The sequence below is a fragment of the Aspergillus costaricaensis genome, assembly GCF_003184835.1.
Source record: "Aspergillus costaricaensis CBS 115574 unplaced genomic scaffold BO79scaffold_1, whole genome shotgun sequence".
NCBI lineage: Eukaryota > Fungi > Ascomycota > Eurotiomycetes > Eurotiales > Aspergillaceae > Aspergillus > Aspergillus costaricensis.
This window is the reverse complement of record NW_020291801.1, coordinates 2308962-2321262: the sequence shown is the minus strand read 5'-3', so window position 1 is coordinate 2321262 and position 12301 is coordinate 2308962. Positions and strand designations below refer to the sequence as shown.

The 12301-nt window shown below is 50.5% G+C and overlaps 5 protein-coding genes across 5 annotated transcripts; 3 read left to right on the top strand and 2 right to left on the bottom strand.

Moving 5' to 3' along the window:
* The first annotated feature begins 587 nt into the window (after positions 1-587).
* Positions 588-3352, top strand: BO79DRAFT_234400 (CeGAL family transcription factor). Its single transcript, XM_025684368.1, has 5 exons — positions 588-810; positions 976-1067; positions 1156-2184; positions 2242-2839; positions 2889-3352. Exons 1-5 carry the CDS (start codon positions 679-681, stop codon positions 3162-3164), a joined length of 2127 nt encoding a protein of 708 aa, XP_025545609.1. The 5' UTR covers positions 588-678; the 3' UTR covers positions 3165-3352.
* On the bottom strand, positions 3283-5265 carry BO79DRAFT_234399 (sugar transporter). Its single transcript, XM_025684367.1, has 3 exons — positions 4970-5265; positions 4603-4899; positions 3283-4549 (listed from the first exon to the last, which is right to left on the bottom strand). The coding sequence occupies exons 1-3, from the start codon at positions 5195-5197 to the stop codon at positions 3482-3484; spliced, it is 1593 nt and encodes a 530-aa protein (XP_025545608.1). The 5' UTR covers positions 5198-5265; the 3' UTR covers positions 3283-3481.
* Positions 5266-6038: 773 nt separating this feature from the next.
* BO79DRAFT_262031 (glycoside hydrolase family 32 protein) lies at positions 6039-8128 on the top strand. The gene is made up of 2 exons (XM_025686546.1): positions 6039-7529; positions 7599-8128. Exons 1-2 carry the CDS (start codon positions 6128-6130, stop codon positions 8048-8050), a joined length of 1854 nt encoding a protein of 617 aa, XP_025545607.1. The 5' UTR covers positions 6039-6127; the 3' UTR covers positions 8051-8128.
* A 362-nt stretch (positions 8129-8490) lies between these two features.
* On the bottom strand, positions 8491-10764 carry BO79DRAFT_283998 (putative amino acid transporter). The gene is made up of 2 exons (XM_025688202.1): positions 9548-10764; positions 8491-9492 (listed from the first exon to the last, which is right to left on the bottom strand). The coding sequence occupies exons 1-2, from the start codon at positions 10577-10579 to the stop codon at positions 8701-8703; spliced, it is 1824 nt and encodes a 607-aa protein (XP_025545606.1). The 5' UTR covers positions 10580-10764; the 3' UTR covers positions 8491-8700.
* A 196-nt stretch (positions 10765-10960) lies between these two features.
* BO79DRAFT_185662 (cytochrome b5 reductase family protein) lies at positions 10961-12139 on the top strand (the record flags this gene model as incomplete). Its single annotated transcript, XM_025680415.1, has 1 exon — positions 10961-12139. One exon carries the CDS (start codon positions 10961-10963, stop codon positions 12137-12139), a length of 1179 nt encoding a protein of 392 aa, XP_025545605.1.
* Between the last annotated feature and the right edge of the window lie 162 nt (positions 12140-12301).

Below are 12301 nucleotides of genomic sequence, written 5' to 3'. Positions count from 1 at the left end.
CATCTTTATTAACTATTAATTTGTATAATAATTATTATTACTTAGTAATAATAATGAACAGTTCTGATAAGAAAAAGAGACCTCCCATTGCTAGATTAGATTCTAACAGAACGGATTAGACAGCATTTGGATTGATTGAACCTTGGCTAGTCAGGCATGCTGAAGTAATTCCGGGGGGATCGCTGATCAACCGGCAAATAGTTTTTTTTCTGGGGGAGACTGTCCAAGCGGAAGAGAATGTTTTAAACGTATTTGAAAAAAAGACAATCCCGAAAGAGAATCTGGGGAAACTGTAATTGTATCCAATACGGAGTAATCCCTTCGAGAATAAAGTCAGGGTTGTTTAAGAGGGAGAGAGAAAAAGGATTGGATTAGAAATGGAGTGGGGGGAATGAATCCCCACCAGGATCAAATCCACAACTGGAAACACCGGCCACACGCCGGCCAGCTTTTCCCCTTCGAATCTCCCCGTTTCTCCTCACTCAGCTGCCGACGCCTTCCATCACTGGCTGTGAGCTCCGAGGCGTGTTGGAATTTGGAAAACAATTTTGACCTGTTCACCAACAATGCTCATGACTCGTGAGATGCATTGTTCAATGTTGTCTTTTTACTTGTCTCTCGATTACTAAGTTCCCTCCTTCCACCATTCAGCCTCAATAATTTGGAGGACATGCCACCATGAATCCCCCCGACTCTGGTGCCGCTGCAACATCAGCGATGACCGGTGCCATCCGCACCGAGTCCCGAAAGAAGTCCTCCGGCGCAATTGCGAAACGTGCGTGCGACCAATGCAAGTTCCGCAAGATCAAGGCAAGTAATATACTTAGATTCCTACGGACCCCTTCCGATCTGGGATCCTCCTGTCTGCTTTTTATTTCCTTAGTTCTTCCCAGAAAAACCTCCGAGGTCCACCCGTGTATCCTGAACTGTCTTTCCGAGTCTGGCCGGCCGAGCTAATCGCCTCAGTAACTGCAGTGTAGTCTATCCCAACCATGCCGGGCATGTGTTTCCATGGGCTTTGAATGCACCTTTTTTCAACCGCAGAAGAAACGTGGTCCCACTGGACAGTGAGTTTGAATGCTTGCCCTGGCTTTGACTTGCTTCCATTTTTCATGTTCATTAATCTAACCATTTTAATCCGTTGCGTATGTAAAGCCGTGTGTCTCAGATCCGGCAACAGCAGACCAACTTACCGGGGTTGAATAGCTCACAGAGCCAAGTAGCTTCCAACCCCCTCTCAGGTGCTTTCGCTTATCAAACGGAGTCACCATCCCGGGGAGATGGGAGCTCCAATGCCGTCCAGCCAATTCAGGATGCCGCACACTGGCCCATGCATAGTGAGGCCTCCTCGGTACCCGTGGAGCTTTCTCATCCTCAACCACCCGCCCCAATTGCCCCTAATTGGAGTTCCGGGGCCCCTCAAATCGAAACTCATAGTAATAGCGGCGTCAATTGGAATGAGCGCACTGATGTCGAATACTGGCTTCCAGATACACTGGATGCTCAGGTACCCGTGTTCGATTTTCCGGGCAGTAACATCTACCTGAAAGCCTCGCTTCCATCTATCATACAAACAGAGGCTGCTTCTGCAGGTCTACAGTCACACCCAGTAGAGGCAGCAAGTGTACCCATGTCCGGGCCCAGTGTCCTCCATCCACCCCCAAATGAAACAAACACGCTCTGGCCCTCATCCATTGTGGAAGCAAACATGATACCCTGGATTGACGTCTACTTTGATCGTTTGCATCCAACATTACCGGTGCTAAACCGTTCATCACTATTCATCCGAATGTTGTCCCAGGAGCATCGCAGAAACCCGCAATTTGGTGCCATGCTTCTCGCATTGTGCGCATTTTCCCTTACCCAACCAATTGAAATCGCCGAGCGACCTACGTCTTCTTCTCGAGCCAACCAAGCTCGGTCTATGATGAACGAAGCGACCAAAATGCGAAGCTGCTCTGATTTTGGGGAACACCCAACAGTAGAAGCGGTCCTTACCAGTTTCTTCCTGTTCGGGTGCCTGTTTGGCAGCAACCAGCATAACGCCGCATGGCTCCGCCTAAGGGAGGCTCTCGACCTTGCTGCTACAATGGGGTTGAACAACCCGGATTCGTATCGAGATTTACCCAGCGACGAGAAGGGACAACGCTTACGGACGTATCTAGTTCTGTCAATTACGGAGAGGTACTGTACATTTGGATCGGGCTTCTTGGAGTTATCACTAACTAACAATTCCTACAGAGCTTATGCATTACAGCGAAGGCATCCCATCACTTTCTGGGGTCGACCAGGCTTCAGCATGCGACCTGTTCATGACTTCATTCATACTGCCACCCATAGTGTTGTGTCTGGCATCATCGTCCATAACGAAAAAGATGCCGAGGGGATGATGGGCCTCGCTCGTCTGATGGAATTGTTTGATGCTATTGACGAGGATGTTGTCGATTGCTGGAACCAAAGATGCAACATCAGCGCTGGATACTGCGAGAAGCTTACGGAAGCCAAGGCCTTAACGATCCATCAGAATCTTAGCCGAGTTAGCGAGTCGGAACGATATAAAGGCTACGACTGGTTTGAGCGCTCGAAGTCATCCCTGGGCGATAACCAGGGAAACCGGCCGGCAATAGGTCTACGAGAAACTCAATGTGCAGACGTCTTTATCACGAAAAAATGGCTTCAGAATCGTATTTGGGTGCTTTGTTCCACTCATGGGCTACTGCGGGCTGCATCTGAACACCATGAACTCGGGCTCCACTACGCCGTATCTGTTGCAAAAGAGACGCTTGACATCTGTCGATCCTTGCGGCTGAGCTCCATGGAGGCTCACGGAATTGGGCTTGTATGTACAACCTTGAATATTTTTCTATCAGATTTGCTAATCAAAGTAGGCTGAGAAGTTGTACGACATTGCAGTCGGCGCCATTAGCGTCTTGTTCAATGTCCAGATGCCTCTTGCGAAGGGCACCACATTGGCATCACCAGCGAGAACCATGCCCAGCCCTCAAATACCAATGGCTGGTAGTCAATTGGTTTCCAAAACTCTAACGGAAGATTTCCTCTTACTGTTGAACAGTCTGCGAGGTGGAAACCATCCTTTCATGGAAAGGTATCGAACATTACTGAGCTCATTGGACGGTACCGGTCATGCTTGGGGCTCACAATAATAAGAGCTTGCATACTGCCGGCATCCATGCCTTCCCTAGCTTATCCTGAAATTTCTTTTCTTCTTCCGTGTCCTTACTATATATTTGGCGTTCTAGGTTTTATCACAATGTGGTTCAGGAAACTGTTACCCTATCTTTTTGGTTTGGTCTAAGCGCACTCTTTGGTACAATAGAAACACCACGCCCTGATACTGAAAACAGCCAGACTATAGTGTACTATAAAATACAGCGCCATAGAAAATAAGTGTTACAGCTTCATATTTCCTACACCGATGACAGCACCCGCTGGTTAAGTCGGCTTTCTCTTCAAGCTGCCGCTATGGAGGCTTTGTGGAGCCTTGGGAATCAGAGCCAGTGGCCTTTTCGAGCGAGTGCCAATACTGCCTCCATTTCCGTGCAGGAATATTGGCATTATACATTGCGTCAATTTCCACGAATGTGCGGCCTTTGGTCTCTGGGATGCAAAGATAGGCAAAGATCAGGATACACGCCATGCAGCCGGCAAAAACAAGATAAGTTTTTGGCCCCAGATTTGCTGCATCGGGTGCTGTTAGCTGGGGCACCACCAGAGTCGTGATCACTGCGGTGGTCTGGGCGCAGGCGATTGTATATGCCATGGTGTGGTGACGAAGCTTAGGAGTAGCCATCTCCGAAGGCAGCAGCGTCGATATTGGGGAGAAGGAGGAGGCCCAGAAGAAGTTGAACGCAAAGGACAAGGCCGCAATTGCTATGGCTGAATGGCGGTTCCCCTTGTTGAACGCCAGACCACCAGCCGCAAGGTCGATGATGAAGAGGATGCTCATGCCCGCTAACGCGGTAGGGCGGCGGCCAGCCCGGTCCAACATGAACGGCGCAGCGATTGTACCCGCAAGAGTGCAACAAGAAGCTATCACAGTTAATGTGAATGGGTCTCCGATTCCAATCCCGGACAGGAAGACCGTGCTATATGTTGTTGAAAGAATGATGCCTGAAACCTGGTTCAGAGAGTAAAAAGACCCGGCAGTCAAAGTGCGCTGAAGGTGCTTTTTCGAGAATATTTCCATGAAGGACACGTTCACATCAGAAGCGTGTCCTTCGGAAAGTTCCATATCTCGAAGCTCCTCGTCGACCCGTTGTTCACTGCAGCGGCGCAGTCTTCGCAAGTTGCTGCGAGCCGCGTCCAGCCTGCCTTTAGAAACAAGCCATTGCGGGCTCTCGGGCAAAGGCAAGGTCCAGATGAATAGCAACGCAGGAAGGACACATTGGACTGTTAAAGGAATCCGGTACGAACTCGAGCCCCTCAAGTCGTGGGTGCACAACACCACGATGGTGCCCAGGACACCAGCTACCAGGGTGAGAATATTAATCAGCGATACACTTCTGCCTCTCATAGAGGCAGGAACGACCTGTAATACGGTGAGTGAGACTCCCTGAAAGCCTAGAGCACCGGCATGCACACCTCTGCTAGATACAAGGGAGCCGTGCTATTGGCAATCCCTGTAGCGATCCCGTTGATAAATCGACCAGAAACAAATGCCCCCAGATTTGGGGCTAGGACCTGGAGCAAGCTGCCGCCGATGGAGATTGTATAGGCAATTAACAAGGGGCACTTCCGACCCAACCTTGAATTCAGCGGAGAGGCAGCCAAACCGCCCAGGATGGAGCCTATTAGAGGGATGGAGAATAGAATGCTTTGATTACGAGCCGTCAAGACCAGCTTTCCTGTTAGTGGCTCAGGCCCTTGATATTTGTCGACCTAATCATGCCGTTAGCCCAATGGAACCATTCCTGTGACGTTGTTTCACAAAGGGTTCATTGACACTTACAAATGGCGCCAATGCAGCTACCGGTGAAATTATCTTGTCATCGAAACCGAACACCAGTGAAGCCGAACCGAAAGCAGCGCAGGTCAGAAGCAGAAAGAAATTGACTGTACGCTCCTTGGAGGAGGTTTTGCTGTCTGAGGCGAAATCAACATGCTGTACATGGCTGACATCTTTTATGGTGTCAGGGGCATGGATTTCCAATTCATTGGACATTGTGGTTGTGCCCATGCATGTAAACGCAAGAAATTGAATGGCATCGCAGACGCCAATCAATCATTATAATTCATTGATCTCCTTAATGGTGAACACCTCATCAGGCTGGTAAGAGAAATATCTGCAAGAAACAAAGCCTAGTAGAATGTCAAGGGGGGAAGACGCGTCACCCAGCCCGTCCCCAGAAAAATTGTTGTCGCAGGCCCATGGGGGATTCTATTTATTGCCCTACCAAGCAATCCTCTTAGCAAAGATGGGATGCAGACACTGGCAGGGTTTCTCTCTTGTGGCTCCACTTGCCACGCTAGTGGATCCTATCTCCAGCCATCGTCCCTTGGCTTAAACTCTATCATTGGATCGATCTTTTACGGGGAAGAATTGATGAAATGATACCTATGGAGGATAGGACAGGCTTGGATTCAATTGTGCCAGTCCTGGGGACAAACTCTCCGCGTTGATTGATACAACTTGGTGTAGCGATACCTTTTCATTCCCCACAATATGCTGGATATCCATGTTTGAAATAGAGTGGGAGTTGAAGTCTGGGGTTCTTTTTTTCGCCGAAGATCCTCCGGGGATTGATTGATTGATTGATTGATTGAATCATGCCTTGCCCCACGACGCGACAATTCGAGCAAGATTTGTCGTCCACTCACTACAGGCAGACAAGCTCGGCTGGACCGAATTTTTGCTGCTGCTGCTGCTGCTGCTGCCGCCGTTAACTCCCGGACCTTTTGAGCTTTATCGGGAGATATTGTGATAAGGCGTCACTAAAGCGACGACTGATTGCTTCTTTGCCTGATAGGAGAATTCCCGTCATTGCTTGCCGATGGAGAGAGTACTACTGAAATTGACAAGCGATTCAACCTCGAGACACTTCCAAGCGTCTCTGCAACCAACCACAACGCTATCGCTTTTCCAAGTTTCCACTCGAGATCAAATCGCATGGAGCGGCAAACTAGCCTCTCAGATGACGCCCAGCGATGGCAGCCATCCTACCATTTCACTGCCCCCCAGGGGTGGATGAATGATCCGTGCGGTCTGGGCCATGATCCTGCAACCGGGCTCTATCACCTGTCATTTCAGTGGAACCCGAAAGGCAATGACTGGGGAAATATGTCTTGGGGGCACGCGGTTTCTAATGATCTGCTCCATTGGGATGTCTACCCCGAGCCATGTCTGCAGCCCACCACCGATTATGACCAGTGCGGTGTCTTTACAGGCTGTTTCCGACCTAACGCCGTAGATGGGGCCCCAAATGCCCTTACTGTTATATATACATCAGTGAAGCGCCTTCCCATTCATTACACGTTGCCGTATGTGCCTGGCTCCGAGTCAGTCAGTTTAGCCACTTCGCATGACCATGGTTTGACATGGCAGCGTCTTGACTGCAACCCAGTTATACCACGCTCCCCCCCGAATGTCAAAGTAACAGGCTGGCGGGATCCTTTCGTTGGCGTCTGGCAGTTCATGCAGGAACTGCCGGAGGCATTTCCATCCTCCGAACTCTGCGGTCTTATCTCCGGAGGGATCGCCGGACAGACCCCAACAGCCTTTGTGTATTCCATCCATCCTCACGACTTACGACAGTGGAAGTACTTGGGACCGCTAGTTGACGTTGGGCTCAATTTCCAACCTTCCCGTTGGTCCGGCGATCTGGGGGTCAACTGGGAAGTCGTCAACTGGATTCCCATGACCGACGACGAGGATGTTACTCGATTGTTTATCCTCATGGGGGCTGAGGGAGGTCGTTTACCCGACAAAAGCCGAAAAAAGACGCCTCGAGCACAGCTTTGGATGTCCATCAAGCCTTGCTCCAGCACCCAACCGCGTAGCACAACCGACGCTCTCGCTTCCTATGCATTTTCTGGGGTCTTTGATCACGGTTGCGCCTATGCGGCAAATAGCTTCTGGGACCCAGTCACAGGCCAACAGATAGTCTATTGCTGGATTACAGAAGATGACCTGCCAGATGATTTACGGCACCAACAAGGATGGAGCAGCATGTTGTCTATCCCACGGGTAGTGAAACTGATCACCCTGCGCCATGTCAAACAAGCTCGGCGCTCGGAGTTGAGTGCTATCACCTCGATCGAAGCACAAGAGGAGAGCCAGGAAACGTTTACCATCCGGACGCTGGGTGTTGTCCCAGACCTACGACTTAAAGCTCTTCGCAGTAAGACGAGCAGTATGCATATTGAGCATCTGCCCCTAAGCACACTCGACAGCTGTATCTCTCCACCAAACGCCCACTTTTCTCTGACAACATCTAAATGGGAGATCGACACCGAATTCTCTGTCAGCGACCGATGCGGCAGAGTAGGCATAGAAATTCACCATGGCCTCGGTATGTTTTTCCCTTCCCCTCACACCGGCATACATCCTAGGCTTCTCAATTCTCAACCCCCACTAACAGTCCACCAATACAAATTAGCTCATGCAGACCGACCGTGCCGTACTCTTCTATACTGGGAACCAGCCAGCGAAACCTTCTGCATCCAACGACCAATTCCGCATGACTCCCGCATTAACCATGAATCAGAGACTGCTCCTCATACGCTATTCACGTTTGAAACCCCATCCGGCGAACAAAAAGAAGAGACGCTACAAATCCACGCATTCTGGGACAAGAGCGTGCTCGAAGTGTTCGTGAACGAGCGTACCGTCATCTCTACCCGCATCTATCTGCAACCTGACCAAGCCTCTCAGTGTGAACTGCGTTTCTTCGCTGAGGGAGAGACTAATCATGATGATCCTCCGGCTATGCTTCTGCAGGCAGACAGTTGGGATGGGTTGGGCCTCGATAAACCTGATCGTGTCTCGTTGATCGAGCAATTGAGAATGAGGAACAATTCGACGCGCGAGTGAGATACCATGTTTTAATTCATGGTAACTGACACATGACAGAGTAGTTAGGCTAGATTTTGGAGAATTATAGAATTATAGAACCATCATGACACCGAGCTCTGATATCTATGGTACTAGCCATAGCTATGCGGAAGACTCAGTTCATTGTTTCGTTTTAATCTCTATTAAATACAATTGTATATATGGCATATGACCCCGTTCCCCAGAAAAAGACCCCCAAAAGAAAAGGAAGATGAGACACCACCCATCACCATGACTTCGATGATGATATGCAAAGCTGAAAGCAAATGCCTTGAAGCCTTTCCCACTTGAACTGGCTTTTCCGTCATGCAACATAACCCCGGATAATATGCGAATGGGTATCACAGCAGATGATTTTCATGGGAGAACCGTCCATCCAACCAAGCCCGACCGATATATAGCATAGTACGCTATGGGTAGAAGAAACGAAAGGGGGAAATTAGAAAGAAATAAGAATGAATAAAAAATATAATAACATTATAAGAAGAAGACAAACATCCCGAGAAGAAGAAATAAGGGGAAAGTATTATAAGAAAAACATAAATAGTAGTGGTCATATCATAACTAATTTACCGGCTGTTTCTCGTTGTTGTTGTTGAGGGGTCATGAAGGAAATTATAGGATGGATCTCACTGGCGCTGCCAAAATTTCCAGTTCGGAAACGCTTTACGTCCATCGCGTTTGTAGATGCGCCAGTAATAGACAGGGATACCGGCGATGATGAACGCGACGACGATTAATGTCTGGAGCGGTTCTGCAATGACGGCCCTGCTGAGGAGGAAGAGACTAACGCAGCAGAAGATGATGGGAGTGGATATCCAGGTCTTGTAGGGGCGATGCAGGTAGGGTTCCCGCACGCGGAGAATAATCAGGCCTAGCACCGTCACGAAGTAGAAGGTGTATCCGGCTACCCCGTAGAAGGTGACAAGGGTCTTGAACTCGCCGACGATGACGTAAATGAGGGTGAGTGTACTGTTCAGCGCCATGGCGTAGATGGGGGTGAAGCCAATTCGCGTGCCATCTCCACAGAGACGCGAAAAGACCTTGGTGGCCCAGGAGCGGCGCTGGAGTCGGTTGGTCGAGGTATCTCGAGTCCATAGTTTACCGAAAATAGAGGGGATATACCCCTCTTTTCCGGCTGCATAAACTAAACGGCCGCTGGTGAAGGCCGTGGCATTCAAGGCGCCAATGCAACTAGCGGATACGATAAGCGCGAATATAAGGGCCCCCACGTGACCAAAGACCTTGTCGCCGAACTGAATGGCGATGGTATTAGTCGCCTCAATAGTGGAATGAGGGAGAACGAGAATGTAGGAGATATTAGCAAGGAGATAGGAGAGGATGACTAGTGGCATGGCCGTGTGAATCACACGTGGAAGATCCTTGTTGGGATTCTTGAATTCACCAGTCACGTAATTCGTCTAAGTGGAGTCAGTAAAAGATAATTACGGGATATTGGGGATGTAAAAGACGTACGTTGTCCCAGCCGTCAAAGGCCCAAAGACCTGCGTACAGAGCTACAGCCCAAGCGGATATGTCGAGGTTCGTGCCCTCGAACCAGCCAGACTTCCACTCCTTGTTGGCACTGCCAGTCGATGAGTGACCTGTGATAGCCACAATGATACCGATTATGGTGACGCCCAGCAATGCGACAAACTTGAAAAACATGAAGAGGTCACCAATGCGCGCAGCCACTCTCGTTGAAATACAATTCAACAATGTCACCACGAAAATTCCGCCAAAAGCAACCGCCTTGTTTATCCAGGGATTAACCGTTTCCACGTCTGCGCCGACAAAGGCTCTTACGACGTATTCTCCGAAGATAATTGCGATGATGGCCGCACTTCCCGGCTTCAAGACCAAGACTGAGCACCACGTGAACAGGAAGCCCGCTAGCTCCCCGAAAATCTTGGAGAGATACACCTGGGAGCCTCCATTCAAGGGAATAGCTCCACCGAGCTCTGCATAGCTGGCTGCCCCCGTCCAAGCGAGTAAGCCAGCAACAACCCATGCAATCAGCGATGCACCAGGCGACCCCGCATTGACATTGACCTGACTGGGGGATGAGAAAATACCCGAGCCGATCACCAGCCCAATCACGAGAGATAGACCGTTCATATAAGTCAATGTCTTGTTCCTCTCCAAGGACCCATCAGCAATTCCAGCCTCTCGGTCTGCGGACGAGACCCCCAACGGAGCATAACCACCGGTCGTCTGCGACAAGGGAAATAAGGTCGCCCCGAAGTCAAAGGCTGAAGATATCGAGTATGAGCGAGCCGAGCGGGGACGCCCTGACGGGCCCTGCGACTGTGGATGGGAGCTGGAAAGAGGGTCTTCATCTTCGAGGGAGAGCTTGCGCGACGACGAAATGCCGGAGGGAGACGAGGAGCGGGAGGATCTGGGAGCGGAGTCGGGCGAAGAGGCTAAGGACGCCAGTTCGAGGGAATCCCTGGGAGCATGGTAATTGCCCGACCTGGACTCGGAATTCGAAAAGGTTATATGGGACATGCCGCTCAAAGAAGATCGAAACAAATGCTGGTTGGGAGGTGGAAGAACAAGAGCGGGCAGTTAAGGATGGGGCACGGGGCGGTGTTCCATGCCACGGGGGGGAGCTTTCCGGGAGCAACGAGTGGACGGGCAATTCCTCCTCCCCTATAATGACAATGGGAATTAGCAGATAAGAAAGAGACAAGAATTAGCGGCTTGGGGAGGAAGAAGCATGAAGTATTGAAGAAGATCTATTGAGGGACAAAGAAGGAAAGATGAAGGGAAATGCGACTCCCTGCGTCCGCGGCCCAATGAGGCTTAGCGCAATGAGATCTCCGGTCTGCTTTTTATAGCGTCATGTTCCACTTCCCCATCCATTGCCCCAATTTTTTCCCTACACCCATGAAGCCCCGCGCTTTCCCTCAGGGCTTGTTGCGCCGGTTTAATGAGTCGCCCACTGTTGGGAGGCTCGTGATCCGACCCTCCAGACGCCATGCGTCTACCTCGCCGGCGTCTTCTACTTCCTCTCCGTCGTCTACTCCGCCGCCGAAGCAGCAACGATGGCTGCGGTTCGCCTTCATAACTGCCGCTGCGGCGGGTATTGGTGCCCTGGTCCGGTCGCAACAGGGTCCAGATTCGACAACCCTAAATCAGATGAAGTTCACACCATACTATTTAGTATCCCGCGAACCGGTCTCGTCGACCGGGAGCTACTTCGTTCTTCAACCGCCCGCAGCCGATGGTAGCAATCATGCCGTCTACGAGGAGGCATGGAAGACTGGTGTCTGGAGTGTGATGTTTAAACAGCCACAATTGCAGATTGGGAGAGACTACACACCACTGCCAGCCACTTGCTCGGAAGATGAAGAAGACGAGTGTCTGCGCTTCTTCATTCGGAAGGACCCGTTCGGCGAGGTCTCCCGCTATTTGCACAGTCTAGAGATCGGAGCACCCATTGAAGTACGTGGCCCGCGAATCGAATGTGAAATCCCTCCGGATACGCAGCAGATCTTGTTCATCGCCGGAGGCACGGGAATTGCCCCTGCTCTGCAAGCTGGACACACGCTTCTTCGTCGCACCAACGAAACACATAAGCCTAGAATACATATCCTCTGGGCCAACAGAAGGCGGGAGGACTGCGTTGGTGGCGTGAGTGACACAAATACAACTACAACAGCACCCTCGAGGTCGTGGTTCTCTGGACTCTTCACGTCTTCGAAGGACAACCAAGGCGGCCCTGTTGAAGCACCCCGCAGTACGGGCACTTCGCTGATAGTCCGTGAGTTGGAGGCTCTTCGGTCACAATACCCTGGACAGGTGACCGTGGATTACTTCGTCGATGAGGAAGGCACCAGCATCGGGAAGCAGCTCATCCTGGACTCCACCCGCAGTGGCCCGTCTTCCCAGGAATCGGAAGAAACCAAGAACACAAACAACCTAATTCTGGTCTCCGGACCGGAGGGCTTCATTAGCTATATGGCAGGACCAAAGCTCTGGGCTCAAGGAATGGAATTGCAAGGGCCACTCCGGGGAATTCTCAAAGAATTGGACCTAAAGGATTGGGCCGTGTGGAAATTGTAAACATAAATATAAAATTTCATGTACGATAGAAAAGAGTATATAGACAAGACACAATAGACCTTCCTTCCGTCTTTTACCCCAGAATCCTCCGATCGCGGAGCAAGAAATAATGCGTGCCGTGTGATTGGTCGATCATCGGGTCTGGGTCCGCGTCGGGGCTTC

Excerpts from the sequence above, each read along its gene's own strand:
- BO79DRAFT_234399 (XM_025684367.1), bottom strand. The coding sequence starts at position 5,197 with ATGGGCACAACCACAATGTCCAATGAATTGGAAATCCATGCCCCTGAC. Across the intron at positions 4,900-4,969 it reads TAGCTGCATTGGCGCCATTT|GTCGACAAATATCAAGGGCC; the intron begins GTAAGTGTCAAT and ends CGGCATGATTAG. Across the intron at positions 4,550-4,602 it reads CTCCCTTGTATCTAGCAGAG|GTCGTTCCTGCCTCTATGAG; the intron begins GTGTGCATGCCG and ends ACCGTATTACAG.
- BO79DRAFT_283998 (XM_025688202.1), bottom strand. The coding sequence starts at position 10,579 with ATGTCCCATATAACCTTTTCGAATTCCGAGTCCAGGTCGGGCAATTAC. Across the intron at positions 9,493-9,547 it reads CCTTTGACGGCTGGGACAAC|ACGAATTACGTGACTGGTGA; the intron begins GTACGTCTTTTA and ends GACTCCACTTAG.
- BO79DRAFT_262031 (XM_025686546.1), top strand. The coding sequence starts at position 6,128 with ATGGAGCGGCAAACTAGCCTCTCAGATGACGCCCAGCGATGGCAGCCA. Across the intron at positions 7,530-7,598 it reads AGAAATTCACCATGGCCTCG|TCCACCAATACAAATTAGCT; the intron begins GTATGTTTTTCC and ends CCCCACTAACAG.
- BO79DRAFT_234400 (XM_025684368.1), top strand. The coding sequence starts at position 679 with ATGAATCCCCCCGACTCTGGTGCCGCTGCAACATCAGCGATGACCGGT. Across the intron at positions 2,185-2,241 it reads GTTCTGTCAATTACGGAGAG|AGCTTATGCATTACAGCGAA; the intron begins GTACTGTACATT and ends CAATTCCTACAG. Across the intron at positions 2,840-2,888 it reads AGGCTCACGGAATTGGGCTT|GCTGAGAAGTTGTACGACAT; the intron begins GTATGTACAACC and ends TAATCAAAGTAG.